The following is a 23,834-nucleotide window of genomic DNA, read 5'->3' on the forward strand; positions in this document are numbered from 1 at the left end:
ACTTAATAAATGGTCTGCTATAACATTTCTATTATTCCTGTCCCTGTAGCTTCTGTTATGTACCTGAACAGTATGAGTGTGACATGGACAGCTAGGATTCAAATCGTCCTCACCTTCTGCAAGCTGCTGGCCATGGGTGTCATCATAGTGCCTGGAATGTACCAGCTCTTTAAGGGTAAGCACCTTCACTATCACCACCAGCATCATCATCACCACCATTATTAGCATCTCCTCTAAAGGCCTCTATTAGTAATATACTATAGCACAGGGGTGTCCAAACTTTTTTCCCTGAGGGCCACATACAAAAAAAAGCATTAAGGGGGGCCACTCACAAGAGGTCATGCTATATTTAAATGATATATTGTAGGGCCATACCTATATAAGGTATATTTATACGTTTCTGTTTTCAAAATACCAAACAGATCATGCATTTTAGCCATGCCTCATTTCGCTCTATTTGCTGTTTGCTGTCTACGGGTCTGATTCTGCTGACCACGCCCCCCTGCAGGAGAGGGGAGCCGTGCTCTGATCAGCTGCTGGGCTGTCAGAAGAGGGGGAGAAAAATAGATCTCCGTCCTCCGTGTTTTATTATAGCCTATATAGAGTCGTTATTCATTTGTTTTAAAGCTCAATAAATAACAAAGAAGACCTTTGACCGGCACTTTTCTAATTTTGTCCGGAAGATTTCAACTTTAACGGACATCTTGACCGGCGAAAGAAACTGAAACTGAAACTCTGCCGCACGGTCCCCTCGTTCCTTGGAAGAGGCGGAGAGGTGGGTGTTTGTCATCTGCTGGTGGACTAACCGGAGAGAATTACAGTGCTTGCCTCGACGGGGAGGGATTGCCAGTGTTAATTTCGTCAACGAAAACTATGACGAAAAATGTTCGTCAACGACCTTTTTTACATGACTAAGACGAGACGATGACGAGCTAAAAATAGATTCTTGATAACGAAAATTTGACGAAATGTATATTTAGTTTTCGTTGACGAGACGAGACGGGACTAAGGTGTTAATGGTGGACTATCGGACATTAAAAATGCAGGGTATTTCCCCCCAATTGCCCGTCTTGTCTGTCAAAATGCATCTTACATTTCTAACTTGCAATATCATTATTTCCGCTCTCTTCACTCCAGAAGAGCGATCTCCTCTCTGTGTGCGGGGGCGGGGCCTAACAGACACGCTGCAGCGGCACACAGAGATCTGCCGGGGACGGAGCGTTCAGAGAGTATAGAGACACTCGACAAGTCTCGATGTGGACAAAGCTCGTTTGCCATGTTTTCGCGTTGACACGAGTAGAGTAGTCTGTCCAAACAGCCGGCCAAAAGGCGTCATATTCAGTCGGAGAAATGCACAATTTTCGACTTCCTTAACTCGTAGCTCTGTTGCCCCAATTACGAGTAACGTTATCACATCAGGTGTGCAGAGGTGGGAGAAGTACTAAGATCTTGTAGCTAAGTAAAAAAATACCATAGTGTAGAAAGAGTTCCTCAAGTCAAAGTATGATCATCAAAATATATTTAAAGTAGCGACAGTAAAAGTAGTCATTGTGCAGATTGGTCCATTTCAGAATAATATATATGATATGTTTTATAATGATTGATCATGAAAGTGTTCTCAAAGCTGGTAAAGGTGCAGCTAGTTTGAATGACTTTGTATACTGCAGGGTAGCTTGTGAATTTACTCCAGGTGGAACTAAAGTCTGATTTAACACTTGATTATATTTCACATCATTCATCCACATCTGTAAAGTAACTAAAGGTATTAAATACATGTAGTGGAGTAGAAGTACACCATTTAACTATGAACTGTAGTGGAGTAGAAGTACACAGTAGCATAACATTTAAATACTCCAGTAAAGTACAAGTACCTCAACATTTTACTCAAGTATAGTACAATATTTAAAAATAATTATATATATTTCATTTATTTCACATTTAAATAAAGCAATTAATTCGGTTAACAATTTGTTAGTTTTTTCCTTTAAAAAAATAACAAAAAGTAAATACAAGAATGCCGTTAAAGTACCGGATCGATAAGCAGTATTGATAAGACTAGCAGTACCGTAGAAAACCTTAACGATACCCATCCCTAGATATTACACAAGTAAAGTGTTAAGAGAGTGAAATGTTGCTTTACGAATTTCAACACTTGATGCTGTCACCTTGATTACAATTTCAGATACCTGTATTTGCCTAACTGAATTGGTTTAAAGAGAGAAAACATTTTGACTAAAAGTTGACTAAAATGTAATTTTTCATTGACTAAAAGTAGACTAAAACGTTTTGAGTTTTCGTCGACTAAAACTCGACTAAAACGTTTTGAGTTTTCGTCGACTAAAACTAGACTAAAACTATGAAGGATAGAAATGACTAAAATGTGACTAAAACTAATAACCATTTTCGTCTAAAGACTAAGACTAAGACTAACTCAAAAACAGCTGCCAAAATTAACACTGGGGATTGCATTGAATTAAAGCAGAAGGAGCAAACGCTTGCCTCGGGGAGGGAGAAAAAAAGCCACAGCGGAGAATAAACAGAAGGGTAACCATGGTAACCAAGTCTTCTTCGCTGCTTTTGTGGCAGACTACAGCGCCACTCACAGGCCTGGCATATGTACTACAGCGTCTCCAGCGCTTTCGAGCGGCAATGGCCGGCCGTGGCCCAACCCCACATTCCCCTGATAGGTGGAGAGTTGGCCCAATAGCCGTAGCGCCACTTTCCTGACGTCAGTAAAGTGTTCAAATCTGGATCAGTTTTTATCAGATCCGTTGCAGCCCCGTTTTTTAGAGATTTGGGTATGGAGGAAAATAGAGAGGGTTGTGTTTTCTGACACTTGGTGAGTTCCCTGGAACACCGGGGACACATATTCATGTATAAAAGACGTACAAAAGTGCATTTTGCATGACAGGTCCCCTTTAAGTTATAAATTAGCAAAATCTATCAAATGTAGTTACATTAGGCTTGATACTTGAACATGCTTTAAGAAAACCAACAGCATACATCACAGCTCTCTTTAGGGTTTCATTGATTTTGTAAAAAAAAAGTGTTGGCAGCTCATTCCTTAAAACAGAAGCCTCAGATTGCTTATTAAGGGGAAATATGATGGGTATATTTCAAGCTTGTTATACAAATAAGTTATTGGGCTTTTTTTTCGAAAATGTTTTAAAGCTCCCATGTCATGCTTTTCCGGTTATTACCCGTCCCCTTGTGTGTTATGAAGGTTTTTATGCATGTAAACGGTGTGCAGAGTCAAAACCCTCAAAGTACACCCTGTAGCGAGTAAAACTCTAACACAGAAAATACCTCCCCAAAACGCCTCGTTGGAGATACGTCACTGCCCATTTGAGTCTTCCATTTAGTTCCGGGTACCGCCTGATGTCATGCGGTACCCGGAACGAAATGGACCAATCCCGAAGAGCTATGGCCACACCAGCAGCGTCGTGTTCCTCCTCCAGAGGTTCGAAGAACCGGCATTTCACAGACGAAAGCTTCCAAAACATTGCCCAGTTTGAGGCCGGATATGCACAGCTTGTTTGGACCGTTTGGAGCAGGGGAAGATCTGGGTATACAACCTGTAAGTTTGCATTGTTATTTGTGTATTTATCAAACAAGACTGTTTAAATGTGTAAACTGTGTTGGACTGCTAAGCCATTGACACAGTGCTAACTGTGCTAACTAAGTTGCTAGAGTTTCCATATATCAACTCTAATATCAGCAGATGGCCTTGCATACATGTATCTCATAGCAGGAGAATGTCTGCATTCACACACAAAATACCTATTGACAGTATACTCCGGGTGATTTGCCGGTCAGTCGCGAAACGTAATTACATTATAGCTGGCGTAGCGATCTAACACACGGAGCTAGAGCTAGTTTTGGTCAGAAAAACATTTTTGTGATGCTACGTTGCCAGCGTTTAAATATATCAACTACAATGTCAGCAGATGGCCTTACATGTTTGTCATGGCAGGAGAATGTCTGCAGTCACACACACGGAATACTCATACAGTATACTGTACTGTGATTTACCGTACATTGTGACCGTACATATACTGCATGTAGCTAACGAGGCTAGCTGTATGCTAGCGCAAAACAATGTATTCATGCAAGTTACATTGTATGACCGAACGTAGCAGAATACCCGTATACGATTGCAATTATAAACACGTTATTGCTAGCCTAATATGAACCACTAGCTTTTGTTCATAGTAGTTTTATTACACTGCATTATAGTTGCCTTTCCTCCAAGCTAACGTTCATATCGTGTTAGCTACCAAGGTAAACAAAGCTAGGTTAGCATATTAGCAGGCAAGCTGTTCATTACACAACTACTACTAACGAATCTAAAACAACTAAGTTTCTCTAATATTTTGTGATTTGCATTTGATTTCGTCCAGCCAGATCCTGGCGGACAATCCATGACGGGGAAGGGATTCTACTACTACTGAGGGTGCTAAAAGGCACCGCACCGACTGTGCGCAGGCAAGATGCGAGGAGGAGGAATGGATGATATACCGTGTATATATGTATATTTATGTTCATTTTGTACATTTCTAAAAATAAAGTTTAATGGAAATACTTAGTAGGCCTATCCTTTCTTCCCTGAATTCATATATAGCAAACCATGATTTGATTTCTCATCAAACAGTAGTAGTTTATAACGGGTAAAAATAACTTACTCTTTGTTATGAGAGTAGCTCGTAGGCCACAACGGAAAGACAAGGAGACATACACGAGTTTACAAAACCACGGCACATTTATTGTGGTAAATGCAGAGACAGGTGGTCGAGGGGAGAGGGTCGCTCAGTTCGTCCTTCTGCAGCCGCTTTGGAGAGAGACTCCGGGCCGCTGGGATTAATAGCACCGGCTACGGAGGTGTCCGTGATCGCGCTGATTACCCTCTTCAGCTCCACCCCACCGTAAGACAAAGGCCCTGAGGCCGTCACACTCTTCTATAACAACAGTTAAAAATATATATGTATATAAAATATACCGCTGTACCGACGCCATGATAAGACTGATGTTACGCTGAGAGCAGCCGGGAAAAGCACTGACATGGGCGCAGCCTCTCTGGTGGTTGACTAATCAGAACGAGTGGCCGAGCTGACCAATCGGAGCACACTAGGCTCACAGGGAGGGGGGGGCAAGAGCTCCAACGAGTCGTTTAGTGGAGAAAGTGAATACTGCTGAATACACATGCTTGACAGAGATGCTGTATGCGAAACCAATGTGAGTTTGGAAAATTGCACAGTATAAATCTATTTTAGTATACCTCAACAATGTAATTATGATCAGTGGAAATGGCCATGACATGGGCCCTTTAAACTTGAATTTATTTGAAAAGTGGGCCATATTCCATTATACTTTTTGAATTTGATGAGGGCCAATTCAAAATGGACAACGGTCCGCAATTGGCCCCCAGGCCGTAGTTTGGACACCCCTGCTATAGCATAAACTGTGTATTTTACGCTGTTTAACTAATCTGAAGGGTGGTATTCGCAGTGGAACACGCAACAGAGAAAAGGAACAATTGCTCAGCTGTAACAATTAACATGGCTTCCTTTGTCATACACAACAACATGCAGTGTAAATATAACCTCGAGGCCACGCGGGCCGTGAGACACAGCTGCTCACACAAGCAACAACCAGCAGGGGCTTCAGGGGGCCCTGCACCCTCAGAACACCTCCCTGCAACATCTGACTGTGAACATCAATCTTACACATGCATTGGGGATTTCTGGATTCAGCATTGTCATGACATATCATATACATGTTAATGGGAATGCTCTCTCATTTGGTGCGTTCACACCGGAGTACGTTTCCCACAATAGTTAATCAGAACTACGATATATTTGCGTTCACACCAAAAAGCCCCAGGAACTAAATTAGTTAATCAGAACCATTTTTACCCCGTTTTCAGTCCCTGCTAGAGAGCACATGTTGTGCCATGTTAGTGAGAGGGGAGATTCCCCTTCGATTCTATTGGCTTTAACGGTCATAAAGAGATGTCAATCACCAAAATCGACCAATGGGTTCCAGAGAAACGGTAAAACCCCCATTTCCACCCAAATCACCTCAGAGGTGGAGTTTCTTTTGCTAAACCTCTCTAAAAAGGTCAAATGTCACTTGTTTTGCATCAATCTTGATACAGGGTACTTATTATATGTTGTACTTTGGATTCCTAAAGCTTTTAGTCTACCTTACCATCATCCAAGGGTAGTTTTCACTATAAGTAAAAAATAATTTTTGGACGGACACTATAATTTACAGTTTTTTACTATGTAAAATCTGAATTTTCTTTAAAATAAAAAACATCTATATTGTTCTGACTTTTCTACATCCAACTCACAGGTTTATCATTACTTTGAGAAAAAAGATTATTAATTTAACCCTTTTAGAAGGGAAGATATGGTCATTTGTTCTGGGAATGTCATTTTCGAGCCTGAGACCTGAAAAACAGGCTCAGGGCTTAACAGGTTAATAATACATTTGTATTAAACCAAATTAACACAAATGTCCAGCCAATTGGGGCCTCTCAACAGCCCTGTATTATTTATATTCACCCCTATGCATGCAGTGATCATCATCACAAACAATTCACGCCTCTCTACACCTCAGTACGACTCGGGCTGTTTAATGTCTCTGTATGAGCAGTTTGTGTTCATAAATGTGAGCTCCTGTATACGACAGAAGAGTTCTTACATTGAGTGTTTTAATCCGTCTGACATATCTGTGTTCTACAGAATAATGCATTTCCAAGCTAATAGGGCAGACTATATCTCCATTCATTCAGTCTAGTCAATCTACTTTTATGACAATTGGTATTGTTAATGTTTCGGCTATATCACTCCTCGTCTTTTGTAAGAACTGTTTGCATAGATCATTTAATTACTGACACATTCCCTCCGAGCAATGGTGCTTCAGAATGTCAACACAAATAATTGTGTCTCGTGTGTGTGTGTGTGTGTGTGTGTGTGTGTGTGTGTGTGTGTGTGTGTGTGTGTGTGTGTGTGTGTGTGTGTGTGTGTGTGTGTGTGTGTGTTGTTTTTGCAGGAGAGACCAAGAACTTTGAGAATGCCTTTGACATGGACAATGTGAACTTATCTGGTATGCCACTGGCCTTCTACTCGGGGATGTACGCATACGCTGGGTGGTAGGTATGGTCCTCGAACACACACACACACACACACACACACACACACACACACACACACACACACACACACACACACACACACACACACACACACACACACACACACACACTTTCAGAGTCGTGCTTTACAACTGGAGGTAAACAATAAGTGTTTCCTTTTGCAGGTTCTATCTGAACTTTGTGACAGAGGAGGTGGATAACCCCGAGCGGTAAGTTTGATTTATGTTTTGGCTGTATCATACGGAGCCCCTAAAGGGACATGGAAAAAAAAAGAGAGAGAGAGAAAAGTCGGGATAACAGGTTAGTATCTCGTTCGCACGAGAAAGTATCTTGTGAAAAAAAAAGAAGAAAAGAAGCTTAACGGTTTAATGGACAAACATGGACAAAAAAAATATGAGAAAAAAAATAAAGTCAGGAAAACTGATTAGTTTCTCGTGCGCACGAGAAACTAATCCGTTTTCCTGACTTTATTTTTATTTTTTGAGAAAGTTACCGGTGCGCCAAGGAGGAAGTGGAGCACACAGGACACAACCATTTCATTGCATACTGTTATGTTTACGTGGGGAAATGACAGTGCATACATTATTTGAGATATATTTCGAACTCAGACTTTATTTTATTTTATTTCGGCCAGGGGTGTAGAGCTATTTGTTTAAGCACCGGATTGGCAAAACAGGAGAGTCTGTAAACCAGTCTGCTTTGATCTATGAATTAATGTCCGTGACTCTCAGAGTACCTGCTGCCTGCAGCTGTTTTAAAGGGAAACAAACACTCAGAACACACACACACAGAGTGGAGCTGAGCACAAACAGACTCACATCATGCACCCTGGTGACCGGACATCTCCTTCATAAAACTAATAAAAGGGGGAGTAATCGGGCAGTTCGATGTGTGTAGAGGTGTGTGTGTGTGTAGAGGTGTGTGTGTGTGTGTGTGTGTGTGTGTGTGTGTGTGTGTGTGTGTGTGTGTAGAGGTGTGTGTGGTTAAAACGTTACGTAGCAGCCTGCGGTCACTCTTTAGCTGTTCGGATGAAGGTAAACACAGTGTAGGAAGTGCGTAAAAGCTCTTTGCGCGCTGGTGCTGCTCTTCTCAGAGTCAGAATTAAATGTCCCGCCGCATCCTGGAGTGACCGCAGGCTGCTACGTTTTTAAACACACCCCTCTGGCCGAAATGTCGTTAAAATTAAGTCTGAGTTCGAAATATATCTCAAATAATGTATGCACTGTCATTTCCCCACGTAAACATAACAGTCTGCAATGAAATGGTTGTCTCCTGTGTGCTCCACTCCCTCCTTGGCGCACCGGTAACTTTCTAAAAAAAAAAAAAAGTAAAAAATAAAATAAATGTTTTTTCTCATTTTTTTTTAAGTCTCTTAAGCCGTTATCCCGACTCTTTTTTTTTTTTTTTACGAGATACTTTCTCTTTTTCTTTCCATGTCCCTTTAGGGGCTCCGTAGTATCATTATAGTGAATCTTAATATTATTTTTGCACTTCTGTGAAAGAAGTTGCTGATTTGACCCACAGAGAGGTTTAGCTTTGTGTTGTTTAGCGGTCTGCCACATTACTGTATTGTTTTACTCTCATGAAGCTGAGGCAAATATTTGTAGTGGCCAAATGGCGGTACTACAACTGCTATGTTAACATACATACGGATACTTCTGCTTTCGACAGCCAGGAATGACGGGTAATTTGTGACTTTTTGCTCTCGAGAGCGTCAGGCCATTTTGTCTTTATGCGCCAATGAGCAGCTCTCATAGTGATGAACGAGGCCTTGCCTCCGACGCTGTATCCAGTTCTTATTATACATCCATGGTTTCAACCAGCAGCTGGCAGCCTAATGTAGCATTTAACAGCTCAAGAGCTAACTAGACCAAACCCTATTTAAACACATCAATGAGCCACACTTAATGCAGTCTAAGGTTTACTGTGTGATTTGCTGTGGACATAAGATTAAAAATCCTCAATATTTGTTTCACTGTTACACTAGCAAACATGTAACTTCATTACCACAACATCACATACTGTAGTTTTTTTTACTACACATACACCATCCTTAAACAAAATCCTAACTAAAGCTCCAGATGTGGTTGAACTGTTTGAAATACTACAGTGTATCCTACAGTGATCAGCTGTTGAGTGTTATAGTGCTTTCACAGCCCCCACCAACAGTTCCCCCTATGAATAATACATGAGAAAGGTGAAAGGAAGGTGAAGGAAACATACATGTGAATGACGGTGTAATGCTTCTGTTATTCTCCCTCCTGCCATCAGGACTGTGCCGTTAGCTATCTGTATCTCCATGGCGATTGTGACTTCCTGCTATGTGCTGACCAATGTGGCGTACTACACTGTGATGTCAGCAGAGGAGCTCCTGGCCTCAGAGGCCGTCGCTGTGGTAAGTCATGCATCTTAAGTTATTTTTAAGTCAAAGACCCTTGATAACATCTTATTTTCAGTTGGATGATGAAACAAGGTTTTATTTTTAACATTTTTATTGGAAAATCACCAACTAAGACAACATTTCCTGATCTTGGTAAATATCGTTGAACATGCATTTTCCCAGCTAATAACAAGATCTAATTTATCTAAATAGCCAATCTTGTTTCAAGAAATCTTACCAAGCAAATGTTCACTGATCTTTTTACTTATTACAACTGAAAACACTTTAACTTGTTTTTGGAGCAGCATTTTTCCAGTGTAACATGTTTCACCCCCCCTCTGTTGGGTTACTTTGGGAGTTTTTCCTTATGCAATGTGGGGTCTAAGGACAAGCTGTAGAGCCCCTGACACAAATGTATAATATGTCATATTGTGCTATTAAAAATAAAATATCATTGATTGATTGAAACAAATCAAACAAATTAATTAATAAAGTAAAAAAGTTACACTTATACCTCATTCACACCAACGGTGTTTCAGGGCCGGTTCGGAGCTGGAGCTTGAAAAGCACCGGGTTTTCCTGTTCACACCGCAGCGGAGCAGCCTCTTAGCTCCGGAATCCGGTTCGTTTCAAGCACCAAAATGTTTTCGCATACGTCACGCTTACGTCAAGGCGGGGGGATCGGAATCGTCGTTGAAGTTGATGATTACGATTGTAAAGCAGTTTTGAATGTAGCATGTAACGACTGTAAAGTTGGTAGTAAAGTCGTCCCATTTCTTCCATTTCGTTTCGACAGAGCAAAACCAAAACGAGTAGCGATTCAACACAATCGGCCATTGTTGTTGTTGTCGGTGTGAGCTGTGAGGGGTTTCCGCGCGGTTTGGCTTTATGAAGCAGGCACGCAAACGGTTATGTCATGACGCAAACGATGACGCAATGACGCAGCACCAGTCGGACTCTGGGCGATGTGAAAAGAGCCGCAGCTAAACCGAAGAACCGGTTCTGAACCTGAAAAGCTCTAGCACGGAGCTTGAACCGGAGTTGCGTTGGTGTGAATGAGGTATTAAAGGTCCCATGTCATGGCCATTTCTACTGATCATAATTCCATTGTTGTGTTCTACTAGAATATATTTACATTGTTCAATGTTCCAAACTCACATTGGTTTCTCATACAGCATCTCTGTATAATATGTGTATTCACTCTCTGTCCTAAACGGCTTGTTGGAGCTCCTGCCCCCCCCCCCTCCCTGTGAGCCCACTGTGCCCTGATTGGTCAGCTCGCCCACTCTGTTCTGATGAGTCTACCACTATGGTCTACCACCGTTACAGCGGAACATCAGTGATTATGTGTTACAATGGCGTTAGCAACCAGAAAATGACACCAGTAAGGACAAACAGATGAGAAAGCTCCGTGGGGTCTGGGTGCCGTGTTGGCAGTATGAGCTGGGTTAATTTCCTGCTTGCTGTGTGGGGTCTGCGAGACAGCGAGACATCGCAATTGGACGCGGGAAGGGGGGGATGCTGAGGGGGCTGCAGCACCCCCATCTGCGAGGCTCCACTAGCACCCGCAACCCCCCCCGCACCCCCAAATGTGGTGCACCTACAGTGTAAGCGCGCCACAGTTTCGCCGCTGCGAGGCTCCACTAGCACCCCCCCCCAGCGCGTCACAGTTTCGCCACTGAGAGTGTGTGGTGTGTGTGAGGAGCTCCACGGATTGGTCCATTTTGACCAATGGGTATGGGCACGTCACTGTACCCAGGAAGAAAACAATGGAAAAAGAGAAATCTCCAACGAGGCGGGGACGGGTTATTACTCCTTGTGTGTTATGAAGGTTTTTCTGCATGTAAACGGTCTGCAAAGTCACAAACCCTCAAAGTACACCCTGTAGCGAGTAAAACTCTAACACAGAAAAGACCTGTCTATGCTGCCCCAGAACGCCTCGTTGGAGATTTCTCTTTTTCTTCCTGGGTACAGTGACGTGCCCATACCCAAATGGACCCATTGGTCCAAATGGACCAATCTGTGGAGCCGTTACGTTACGTCCGCGGACCCGTTACGTTAAGTCTGTGGATTGGTCCAAATGGACCAATCCGCGGACTTCCTCACACACACACACTCAATCTTTTCTCAGCTGCAGCTCCGCCGATTTCTCCTCCCTGAGACGGCGGGACGCGGCGAGGCTGTGAGTCGGTGTGTGAGCACACACACAAACTCCAAGCCAGGCTGCGGGCGTGTGTTCAGGCTGGTTTCGGGCTGGGTTTCGCTGTGTCTCGCTGTCTCGCAGACGGCCACTGGGCTCATAGGGAGGGGGGGCAGGAGCTCCAACAAGCCGTTTAGGACAGAGAGTGAATACACATACTATACAGCTGTATGAGAAACCAATGTGAGTTTGGAAAATTGCACAATATAAATCTATTTTAGTAGACCTCAACAATGGAATTATGATCAGTAAAAATGGCCATGACATGGGACCTTTAAGTAAAATGCTTAATTGTTCAAGTATTTCATAACAGTTCAAATCTACTGAAACATTTCCATCAAATTAGTCACTTTTTAACAGACAGCTGAACATTAGCTTGGTAAGATGTCTTGAAATAAGATGGGATATTTAGATAAATGAGATCTTGTTATTAGCTGGGAACATTTATTTTGAACTATATTTACCAGGATCAGGAAATGTTGTGTTACTAAATAAGTGAGAAATGCTCAAAGGTTTTCTGTTTTCTGATAGTCAAAAAAAAACCTTGTTTGATCTGAGATCCAACTGAAAATAAGATATTTTCAAGAGTCGTTCACTTAACAATAACTTAAGATGCATTGTCTAAAAACAAGACCCTATATCTCACTGCATTGTTACTTCTCAAGCTATTAGGTCTTATATAATTTGTAAATACATATTTTGACTAGAAATTAGACAAATATACTTGGCAAGATTTCGAGTGTTGGTAGTGTAGTGTAGTGTAGTCCTACACTCAGGATGGACAGATGTCATATTACAGAATAAACAACATAAAATATACCAGACAATCCATATATCAGATGTGAAAATATAGCAAGAAGAAGGAGCAAGGTGGATGTCAAAATTCTACCATTTGCAGCCAATAAATAAAAACATGGGCTTTGTGTGAAATTCAAAGAAATGCTTCCTGTAGATGCACTAGTTTCACTCGTTTCCCAGTTATTATTTCTTACATTTTGAAACGAGCCACCAAGCTGCCAACAGAGTTTTGCATTTAAGTTCCTCACAAGGCTGCGCTGATAGCATTGAGTTGAGCTCTCACCTCTTTACTGTTAGTGATGTTTTCTCTTATGTAAGCACCACGGTTGCCTTCCTGCACTTAACATGGAATTATTAGCAAAGTGTCTCTGACTGCTCAACTTCCCAGCAGCTGTTAATGTGATTGTTCCAGCCCAGCCCTGTTAAAGCTAATTTCATCACGGACATATCCTAATAACAGCCACCACTGCTTATTAGACTGAGGACTGCTATCAGTGCTACTGTAAGCCTTCAGCAGGGAGAGACTCATTCACTAAGAGATCTCTGATCTTTTCTAACGCAGTTAGTTGTATTGCCCTTTGTAGGATGAGTGATAGGAGAGCCTTAAGAAAGGTGTTAAGAGGATTTATCTGTTCTTAGAAGGCTGTGATGTGATAAAAGAATTACAATCTGTACACCTTCCTCACAGACAGCTGGCAAAAGTTTACATCTCAAACTTAATTTGTCTAGAAGTTGTCTTGAGGAGGCTGGCCTCCGGGCACAATTAGTAATTGTATACCGCATACATTTAAGGTCAGTTCACATAATGTAAGTTTGGAGAGGCGGAAAGAGTTGAAGGGTTGGAAGACTTCCATTCAGACAATTGTCATTGAGTGTCTCAATGTAACAGGCTGGAGGGAACCATGTTGTTCAGTTTGTGATCAGCCTGAATAGAACTAAGGTGTAAAGAACTGAACATTATGAGTGAACAGCGATCTCACATAGCGTCCCTCCCTGTCCAGATGAGATGGGTTCAGAGGGTTTCAGTAATCTAACTTCAGACCAACATAATACTTTATTTACCAGGTCCATCTTTGCTGGCAGATAACTAACGTGTAATGGTTGCATTAAAACAGTAACAAAACTGTATTGCATAATTGTTGAGTGTGCTTCCAGTGTCCTTTTGTATACAACTACAAATACATAGGACACATTCAGATTTGTTTCTTCATACAGCCCCCACTCCTCCACACAAGAATGGACTGTGATTAATCAGCACTGAATGGCTTCATGAATAATAAGCAGCTTTTGCTCCCACTTGTGCATGACCTATTTATGACAATTACTGCCAGCAGCACTGTCAACTGCTCGAATTCTATCTAACCAGCTACAGTTAATAAAAAAGACAAAACCGCAATTCAATAAACTGATAGCTGGAAAGTTTTATACATTTAAAGCAGAGCCCCACTGTCCTTTTAAAAGAGCTATCTACAGGGTGCGTACGGGTGCTGGAAATCCTTGAAAATGCTTGAAATTGTACGAGGTGTTTTCAAGGTTTGAAAAGTGCTTGAATTTTGGGAATGGTGCTTGAATTTGGGATAAAGTGCTTGAAATTGTAAATGCTTTACTTCGCTTTTTAGATTAAAAGAAAATAAAGAAGTCGGAGCGCGCTTAATTGCTTCGCTTTTACATAAAATAGCTCCGCTCCGGCCTTCCCGCGCAATGCGCGTGACCGGCAAGTGTTTTTGTTACGTGTGTGACCTGGGCATTCTGATGAGAGTGATAGATGACAGTATGCCAGGAGGTTGCCGTTTCAACGAGCGTTGGCTAGCAGAAGACAAATACAAGCCATGGCTAAGGTCAAGCGAAGCCCAAGAGTAGCCTGCTGCAAAGTGTGCAACAATAACGATGCGAGAGTCTGCGCTGACGAGCCACACACCACACGAAAGGTACGCCGTAGTAGAGCATTGTAGATTAGGCTATCGTTGCATGTAAAATACATGACACTTTTCTCTGTGCGCGGCAAAACAAGCTCGGCAAAATGGCTTCACTAGTCTGGCAGTATTTTAAGTGTCCGAAAATGACAATAAAATAGCGGTATGCAACGTGTGTGTGAAGCAGAAATCCTGCAGCTCCACCCGCTGTGACGGACCGGTGAGCGGAGCAGAACACACATTAAGAGTTAGACCTAACACACTTAGCTATTTTATCTACCTCTGGAACAAGCTAAACTAGTTATAAATATATTTATTCTTCACTGTCGGGTCTCTCATTACTGGATCAGTGAGCTGCAGGAGATACTAACGGGCTGTCAGGAGAGAGAGAGGGGGAGAGAGGAAAAGAGAGCGCTTCCGCTAATTTCTCCCGTGTTATTATCCCAAGTTAATGTAAACTTGAATAATGTACTTCATTTGAATGTAATAATTATGTTGGTTGGTTGGTTTGTGGAAGCGCCAGTGAATGAGCCCCATTAACTGAGTTTTAAACATCACTTTAAATGGAAGATCCCCATAGGCCCCGCCCACTCGATCGGATCGGCGATCGGTATCGGCCGATACTGATTCCGGCGATCGGCCCCAAAATTGGCGATCGGAGCATCCCTAATAATTGTATATGATATGTTTTATAATGATTGATCATGAAAGTGTTCTCAAAGCTGGTAAAGTTGCAGCTAGTTTGAATGACTTTGTATACTACAGAGTAGCTTGTGAATTTACTCCAGGTGGAACTAAAGTCTGATTTAACACTTGATTATATTTCACATCATTCATCCACATCTGTAAAGTAACTAAAGGTATTAAATACATGTAGTGGAGTAAAGTACACCATTTACCTCTGACTTATGTTTACTACCAACCTAAAAGTACCTCAAAAATAGTAATCAATAATGTATTGAAAAGTTATTTGGCTGATTGTTTTATATTGGCTCAGCCAGGTTATATGGGATGCCCAGTCTACGTACAGATGGGTCACTCATTTTGAAATATTAAACTTAATTTTCTTTTCTAAAAAATTTAATTTTTCATCCTCATGTAGAATGCTATTATGAAACACACATTTGGTTGTTTATAGCATAAAGAACATCTGATTTAATGTGAGGTAGGGAAATAATCATTTGAGTATAAGTATGTGTATATAAATATGTAATTTACAACAGCTGTAAGATGCTTGAAAAGCTTGAAAATGCACCTTGAAAATGCTTGAAAAGTGCTTGAATTTGACTTTGGAAAAGGTGTAAGAACCCTGTATCTAACATAATTGTTTGCTTGATTTCTTTGGTTTTGTTAAGTACAATGCTGGATTCAGAACAGAGAGGAATGGAAGAAATTAGAAACAGCTAGCCAAGCTAGTTAATAAATACTCCAAATAAATGACCAGAAGCTCTAAGGCCCCCAAATACCATGTTATAGTTTGTTTGTGAGGTTCAGTTTGGAGCAACAAGCTAACTACTTCCTATGTCATTTTGAGATGTGATATATTATTTTCTTGGTAATGGAGAATTTCTCAACCAGTAAACCACCTAAGACAGATCCAGTGAAACTCACGTCATGATGATAGCAGTGTTGTAGTCAAGTCACCAATTCACGAGTCCAAGTCACTCTCGAGTCACCACCCTTCGAGTCCGAGTCCAAGTCCGAGTCACCAAGGGAGAGTCGTAGTCGAGTCCGAGTCCAAGTCCGAGTCACCCAAGGAGTGTCCGAGTCGAGTCCGAGTCATCATTACCTGTGTTCGAGTCCGAGTCCAAGTCCGAGTCACCCAAGGAGTGTCCGAGTCGAGTCCGAGTCCGAGTCACCATTACCTGTGTTCGAGTCCGAGTCCAAGTCCGAGTCACCTAAGAAGAGTCCAAGTCAAGTCTGAGTCACAAGTCTTCATGTATTAATCTTCGTGGATATATGTGTTGAAATGTAGCTGCTCCTCTACATTGCTTTTATGCTGTCATGTTATACTAATCTGTCTATTGAACTGCTGTGAAGCCAGTTTGGCTACAATTATTGTAATAGGTGCTATACAAATATATAAAGCTTATTACTAATATTAAAATTATTATTATTATTGTAAATGACCCATAATATGTCTAACTATATTTAAAATGAGTTACCTTTTAGAGAAGTGATTATATTTGTAATCCAATATTTTCCTATGGTAACGTTTTCGTTTTGCACTTTTATTTTGATAGTAATAAGATCGGGACTCGTATTTTGAAGGAATTTTACAGGTTAAATCGGTTTACCGATAAAGATTGAGCCCCAGAAAGCACATGGCTACTTAGCATGCAAAATGACGTCATTCTGCATGTTAAGTAGCCATGTGCTTTCGTGTTATCGGCTGAATCTTTATTTATTGATTAGATCACGTTACTCTGATGATAGTGTTCAAGACAGCCAAAATGTCTGAACTCGATCCTTAGAGTACATACATAACGAGCATTTTGCGCTGCTCTTTTCCAATGTGGAAGCAGAATGTGTGAAAGCATACAGCACGATGCGGGGTGTGTCTCTAGACATCTTTAGACTGGAATAGCAGGGCCCAGTACATGAACTCGCCTCGCAGGTGCACACGCAGGGATAGAGGACATCAGACTCCAGAGAAAACTTGCTCGAGTCCGAGTCCAAGTCGGAGCGTCAATGTACGAGTCCGAGTCCGAGTCATCGTGGGGGGGAAACATTCACGAGTCCGAGTCCAAGTCATTGTAAGCGAGAATTTACGAGTCCGAGTCCGAGTCCAAGTCATCGTGCGCGAGAATTGACGAGTCCAAGTCCGAGTCGCGTCAATCAATGAGCGAGTCCGAGTCGAGTCACGAGTGCCGAAAATCGGCACTCGAGTCCGACTTGAGTCCGAGTCCAGGACTCGAGTACTCCATCTCTGGATGATAGTGATACTTATTAAGTACTTTAAGCAATATCTCCACACTTTTCTCCATCTGTGATGCCTGTTGTTTTGTCGCCACAGACTTTTGCAGAGAAGCTGATGGGGAACTTCTCTGTCGTGGTGCCGCTGTTTGTGGCCTTGTCCTGCTTTGGCTCCATGAATGGCTCCCTCTTCGCCTTATCAAGGTAAAGACAGGCTTACTCTCCACTGGCTTTAAAGCTTTGAGTATCATCACCAGTATCTTAACAGCAAGCTGAGCAAAGTGACTAGAATGCGACCACACACGTATAAAACACACACTTATATAAAGTGAGGCAACACTAACCAGGCAGTGGGATGCTGTTTTTTTTTACCTTACTTTCAATGCCCATCCGTTTGCTGTAATTTCCTGTTTTGAAGACCAGCACACTGCCTCATACGTTTTCCTGTAGTCTTTATTATAGCAGCTATCGGTGGAATCAGTACATACACAAGTAAAATCATAATGAAAGAAAAACGCTGTTAAAATATGCCTGTAGAAAACGGCTAATGCCACAATATGATAACAACAAACAGTCAAGATAGTCAGATTAGCTTGGGTTGCTATGCTAACATCACCTGTCTAATAGCAGAGAAACTTTAATAACGGCGTTGTGATGCCAAAAAGCATCAACTCAGACTGAAACACATTCACCTATGGGGATGGGGGATATGCTATAGTTGCTTGTGTGACAGTCAGTCAGTGAATTACTGTTTTCCAGCTAGTTAACGGTATACCAAACGGTAGACTAAACGCCGGTGGAACAGCAGCATTGCAGCGGTCAGTAAATGCCGCTCATTAATCACATTAATAATCATCCGGGTGGTGGAAACACAACTGGGGCTTAAAAGAAGAACCTGTTCAGAACCAGAAAAGCACAGTAACATAATTCAAATGAGCTAGTTAGCAGCTAGCAGCTATCACATGATCAGTGGAAAAACCGCTCTGCAATGACTGGGTTGTTGTTTTCCTGAATTATATATATATATTTACATATATATTTATATATATATATTTACATGTCATTCTTGTGCATATGTCTGCATTTGTGTGTGTGTGTCTATGTGTATTCAACAGAATGTTCTATGTGGCTTCTCGTGAAGGACATCTCCCTGAGGTTTTCTCCATGATCCACGTCCGCAAACACACTCCGCTGGCTGCTGTCCTCATACTGGTCAGTACTACAGAGTGGTGCAGGGAGGACGTCAGTTTGTAGGTCACCCCAAAAGTTAGCATCGCACTGGTTACCCCGACAAAAGGCCAATTGGATTAATGCAACACAAAAACAACTCTGGGAAACAAAGGTTTATTATACTTACACATTATTTTCAGCAGATTAAACTCCACAAGTTTAGACCACACCTGCGTTGTTTTAGGTGTAAATGCAATCGCATGAATTAAAAAACTAACGTTAGCTTTGTTTACAGCTTTGTCACATGACTTCACATCACCACCGCTAAGCTAGGCGGAGTGATGGCATTTGGTAGACTCTGGTTAACTTCTTTTTTTTATCACACAGAGAAGCATCAGAATTTCACCTGACTTTCTTGTCGAAAATGTTTGAGTCTCTTCAGCTTGTGTTAAGCACAGACATTATTTCAGGCTTCTAACCAAAAATACATTCAGAAACCCCAGTGAATTAAAACAAAGGAACCGGAAATGCTAAAATACTAAATCATTAGCAGTTTTTAGGACTCATTCCTGCACCACTCTATATGAACAATAGTGACAACAGTAAATATAATACCACTATTTGACTTATCAAACATTAAACAAAACCAAGTTTGTTCTTAACACAAATCTATAATGACAACATATATACCTTGGTTCAAACTAATTCATCACCATACCAAATGTTAATTATCATCTGCTGGTATATTTCATTAAGGATAGTGTTGTTGCTAGGGTTACTGAGATATGGTTACGGCAGTGGCTCAGTAAGTAGGGGCTTGGACTGTGAGTCGTAGGGTCGCTGGTTCAAGTCCCCGACCAGACCTAAATATGGAGTGACTTGGAGAGGTCCCAGTTCACCTCCTGGGCCCTGCCGTGGTGCCCTTGAGCAAGGCATACCGGGCGCTGTACAATAGCTGCCCACTGCTCCTAGTACTAGACTCCTGGTACTAGGATGGGTTACATGCAGAGGCCAAATTTCACTGTGTGTGCTCTGCATGTGTGACCATTAAAGAGGGTTTCATCCCTCAGATTCTATCTTCTACTCAAACCTTCTATTGTTAATATAACAAATCTGGAGAGTTTTATTTAAAAACACTGCAATCCTGGCAACATTCACAAATGTTTGCCAATGATGAAAAACGATTATTAAGCCTTTCGCCTGTGTGTGTGTGTGTGTGTGTGTGTGTGTGTGTGTGTCTGTGTCTGTGTCTGTGTGTGCAGTACCCTATGACAATGCTCCTGCTTTTTTTGGGAGACATCTACAGCCTGTTGAACTTCATGAGTTTCCTGCGGTGGCTGTTCATCGGTGTGGTGGTGCTGGGATTAATCTACCTTCGATATACCAAACCTGACCTCCCCCGGCCCTTTAAGGTCAGTTTTCCTACAGCTGTTCACACACTCTGAATGTTCCCCACTGTTTTAACCAACACAAATTGTATTCCACAGTTCCTCTTTTTGTAGCTGCTTTATATTGCTGGGAACGTTTTTAGTTGTGTTTAAAACAACTAAAATGTTTTGGACCCAAGGAGGAAGGAATAAAAGCCAGCGCTGAGCTTCAGGCAGTGTTTACACGAGAACGAAACAGGTGTTATCCGCTACTTTTCTCTCACGTATAGCCTGTTCTTTCACACGAGGCCGTAACAGAACCGCGGAAACAGACCCCGCAAACGATAACGGGTCCCAAGGTGGATCTGCAAACGGAGCGCTCAGTGTGTACGCCCTATACCAGGGGTGCCCAACCTTTTTTGAACCAAGAGCTACTTCTAAAGTTGCCAGACTGCCGAGATCTACCAGTAAACGGCGGACCTCTGTCGGTGCAACTTCAATGATGCCATTTAAAAACATAAAAAATGAAGGGCGGTGTCGGCATTTGTGCACCGTTTTGAAATGCCTCTCTATATTACCCTTCTTCAGTAAAGCCACGCTCGCATTGCAGATGAGAGACAGATGGACTTTGAATTGTAATAAAAAATAAAATAAAAATCATCCTCCCACTCGGAGTGAAAATGATATATTTTGGGCTTTTTTGCTTCTGCCATAATTGCGGTCTTGTGTGTGTGTGGACTGTCACTCCTGTTGACACGGACAACGTCAGCTAACTAGTGCCCACTGCCCACCAGCCACGCCCCGACACATGGGGTCACGCCAATCACAAAGCTTTGATGTGTTCAAGTGCATTATTCTGGCACAGGAAGATTATGTTATAGGTCAGGACATTAACGATAAAACTGAATATTGTTGTTCTATTTTTAGACACATCTCGCGATCGACTGGGAATCTCCCCGCGATCGACTGGTTGGGCACCCCTGCCCTATACGATAATTTCCTGATAACGATGAAGCCATAGCCCCGCCACCTCTGCTGCTCACTGCTGTAGCATGGTCAGTAGCTACTGCTAGTGCTACTGCTACTGACCATGCTACAGATGTTAGTGCAAAATCTACAGCTCCTCTACCACAACCATCAGCAACAAGTGGACATGGAGAATTACATGAACTACATGTTGCTAAATCTACCGCGGGGCATAAACAGAAGGGCAACCATGGCAGCCATACTCAGGGGTCTTCTTCGCTGCTTTTGGTGTATTTTGTGGCAGAAGTACAGCGCCACTTACAGGCCCGGCATATGTACTACAGCGTTTCCAGTGGTCTCGTGTGAACGGACACGTTAAATGAGCCGAATCCGTGTGAACGGAAGACTTTTTGGATAACGAATTCGGTCAGTTTGCGTTTGCGCTCCCGTGTAAATGGGGTCTAAGTCTGCAATGTTCAAAACAACAGATAAAGCCAGAAATCTAGGTGGAGTCATGGACTCTGATCTGAGTTTCAACAGTCACATTAAAATAATTACTAAATCAGCCTACTATCACCTAAAGAACATATCTAGGATTAAAAGACTAATGTCACAGCAGGATTTGGAAAAACTTGTCCATGCTTTTATCTTCAGTTGACTAGACTACTGTAATAGTGTCTTCACAGGTCTAACTAAAAAATCCATTAGAAAGCTGCAGCTGATTCAGAACGCCGCTGCTCGAGTCCTCACTGACACTAAAAAAGTGGATCAGTCCAGTTCTGAAGTCTTTACACTGGTTCCTCACTAACACTAAGAAAGTGGATCAGTCCAGTTCTGAAGTCTTTACACTGGTTCCTCACTAACACTAAGAAAGTGGATCAGTCCAGTTCTGAAGTCTTTACACTGGTTCCTCACTAACACTAAGAAAGTGGATCAGTCTAGTTCTGAAGTCTTTACACTGGTTCCTCACTAACACTAAGAAAGTGGATCAGTCCAGTTCTGAAGTCTTTACACTGGTTCCTCACTAACACTAAGAAAGTGGATCAGTCCAGTTCTGAAGTCTTTACACTGGTTCCTCACTAACACTAAGAAAGTGGATCAGTCCAGTTCTGAAGTCTTTACACTGGTTCCTCACTAACACTAAGAAAGTGGATCAGTCCAGTTCTGAAGTCTTTACACTGGTTCCTCACTAACACTAAGAAAGTGGATCAGTCCAGTTCTGAAGTCTTTACACTGGCTTTCTGTCTGTCAAAGAACTGATTTCTAAATATTGTTGCTGGCTTAAAAAGCTTTAGGCCCAAAATACATTTCTGACCTACTGCTAAATTATGAACCATCCAGAACTCTCAGGTCTTCAGGGACTGGTCAGCTTTCTGTCCCCAGAGTCAGAACTAAACATGGAGAAGTTCAGTTATTATGCTCCAAATATCTGGAACAAACTCCCAGAAACCTGCCGGTCCGCTGCAACTCTGACTACTTTTAAATCCAGGCTGAAGACTTTTCTTTTTGCTGCTGCTTTTAATTGAACTATTCATATCTTAAACTGCACTGTAACTTTTATTAATGTATTTTATATATTAGCTTGTTTTATGTTTATTGTATTCTCTTAGATTTTTAAAGACTTTATAATATGATTCTGCTACACTACTGCTCTTAATGTTTTTCATTTTTGTGAAGCACTTTGAATTGCCTTGTGTTGAAAGCTGCTATATAAATGACTTGCCTTGCCTAAAAGAAACATGTGAATGTGATCCAATTCCACAAACAGTTGACTCCCTGAATATGCATGCATAACCTTGTATCTGCCGACAAACACAATATGGATAGTAATCTAAGCGTGTCCACAGGTCCCGCTCTTCATCCCGGTGGTTTTCTGCCTCACCTGTTTCTTCATGGTCTTCCTGTCTCTGTACTCGGACCCGGTCAACACAGGGATTGGATTTGCCATTTCCCTCACTGGCATCCCCGCCTACTACATCTTCATTTACTTTAACCATAGACCAAAGTGGCTTCAGAGGGCATTAGGTGAGTCATAATTGAAACATGTTAATGGAACTTCACATCCAACAGCAAAATGATGAAAATAAATGGATCAGACTATTTTATAAGTGACAGTTTTTCTTTTTTTTGTGAAAGTAGGACATTTTTGCTGATAGTGTCTTATTCCCAGATAGTCATAACCGTGTAAATGTTCTTTGTGAGCTCTTTTGTTTTTCCATCACACATTGTGTTTAGGTTAATGTGTCAAATATTTCCCCTTGTATAAACCAGAGATGTGTGTGTGGTTGCCTTTGTGTCTCCAGACTGCTTCAACAGAACCCTGCAGATCCTCCTGGTGGTGGTCCCTGCTGAGGAATAACACCTCACAACTACACCCCCCCCTTCAGATCACTCAATACTGAGCTGAACTCAGTCTCTGCATTGAAAATGGTTTAAACTTCTAAGTATGTATCTGCTGATTGTGAGTTTATAGAATGCGTTTTGATAAAGGATAATGTTTTATGCTGAAAGAAGTAAAATTCATTTTATATCTCTGTTTCATTGTTTGTGTGAGCATTGTGACATGTTAATGTGACAGTAAATGGCACAGAGCCTCACTAACTGTGTTTCTGAACAGAGCGAGTCACTGTTCATGATTCAAACCCTGTCTGGACCAAAGTGATTTTAGTCTGGTATACTCTCACAGAATAACATGGTTGTGACGGGGTTCTATTTGTCCGTTCGAAACATAGGCTTAGTCGGTTGATTTAAGCTCGAAAACTTTATTTATAACAGCAAAAAAATATATATACTGTTTGACAAAAGTGAAACAGTACAACTCAAACAAACAAAATCAAAGCTACCAAACTAGGTTGTCTATTACTAATGGAGTAGACACAGTCCAGCCGTTGCCTTCACCGCATCAATCTCCCGAACACAGTCTAGCTGTTGCCTTCACTGCAACAATCTCCCGAATGACACTTCC

General features: G+C 41.8%; 1 protein-coding gene across 1 annotated transcript in view; it reads left to right on the forward strand.

Moving 5' to 3' along the window:
• The window catches only part of slc7a11 (solute carrier family 7 member 11), a 35,680-nt gene extending 12,281 nt beyond the window's left edge, over positions 1 to 23,399 (forward strand). Inside the window, exons 4-12 of the mRNA XM_034134278.1 lie at positions 50 to 175; positions 7,057 to 7,156; positions 7,324 to 7,368; positions 9,431 to 9,554; positions 17,467 to 17,570; positions 18,482 to 18,578; positions 19,799 to 19,948; positions 22,717 to 22,894; positions 23,173 to 23,399. Coding sequence (XP_033990169.1) covers positions 50 to 175; positions 7,057 to 7,156; positions 7,324 to 7,368; positions 9,431 to 9,554; positions 17,467 to 17,570; positions 18,482 to 18,578; positions 19,799 to 19,948; positions 22,717 to 22,894; positions 23,173 to 23,228 — 980 coding nt within the window. The 3' untranslated portion in view covers positions 23,229 to 23,399. The remainder of the gene's footprint in view (positions 1 to 49; positions 176 to 7,056; positions 7,157 to 7,323; positions 7,369 to 9,430; positions 9,555 to 17,466; positions 17,571 to 18,481; positions 18,579 to 19,798; positions 19,949 to 22,716; positions 22,895 to 23,172) is intronic.
• Positions 23,400 to 23,834: the final 435 nt, after the last annotated feature.

This window comes from Trematomus bernacchii, unplaced genomic scaffold, assembly GCF_902827165.1.
Source record: "Trematomus bernacchii unplaced genomic scaffold, fTreBer1.1, whole genome shotgun sequence".
Taxonomy (NCBI): domain Eukaryota; kingdom Metazoa; phylum Chordata; class Actinopteri; order Perciformes; family Nototheniidae; genus Trematomus; species Trematomus bernacchii.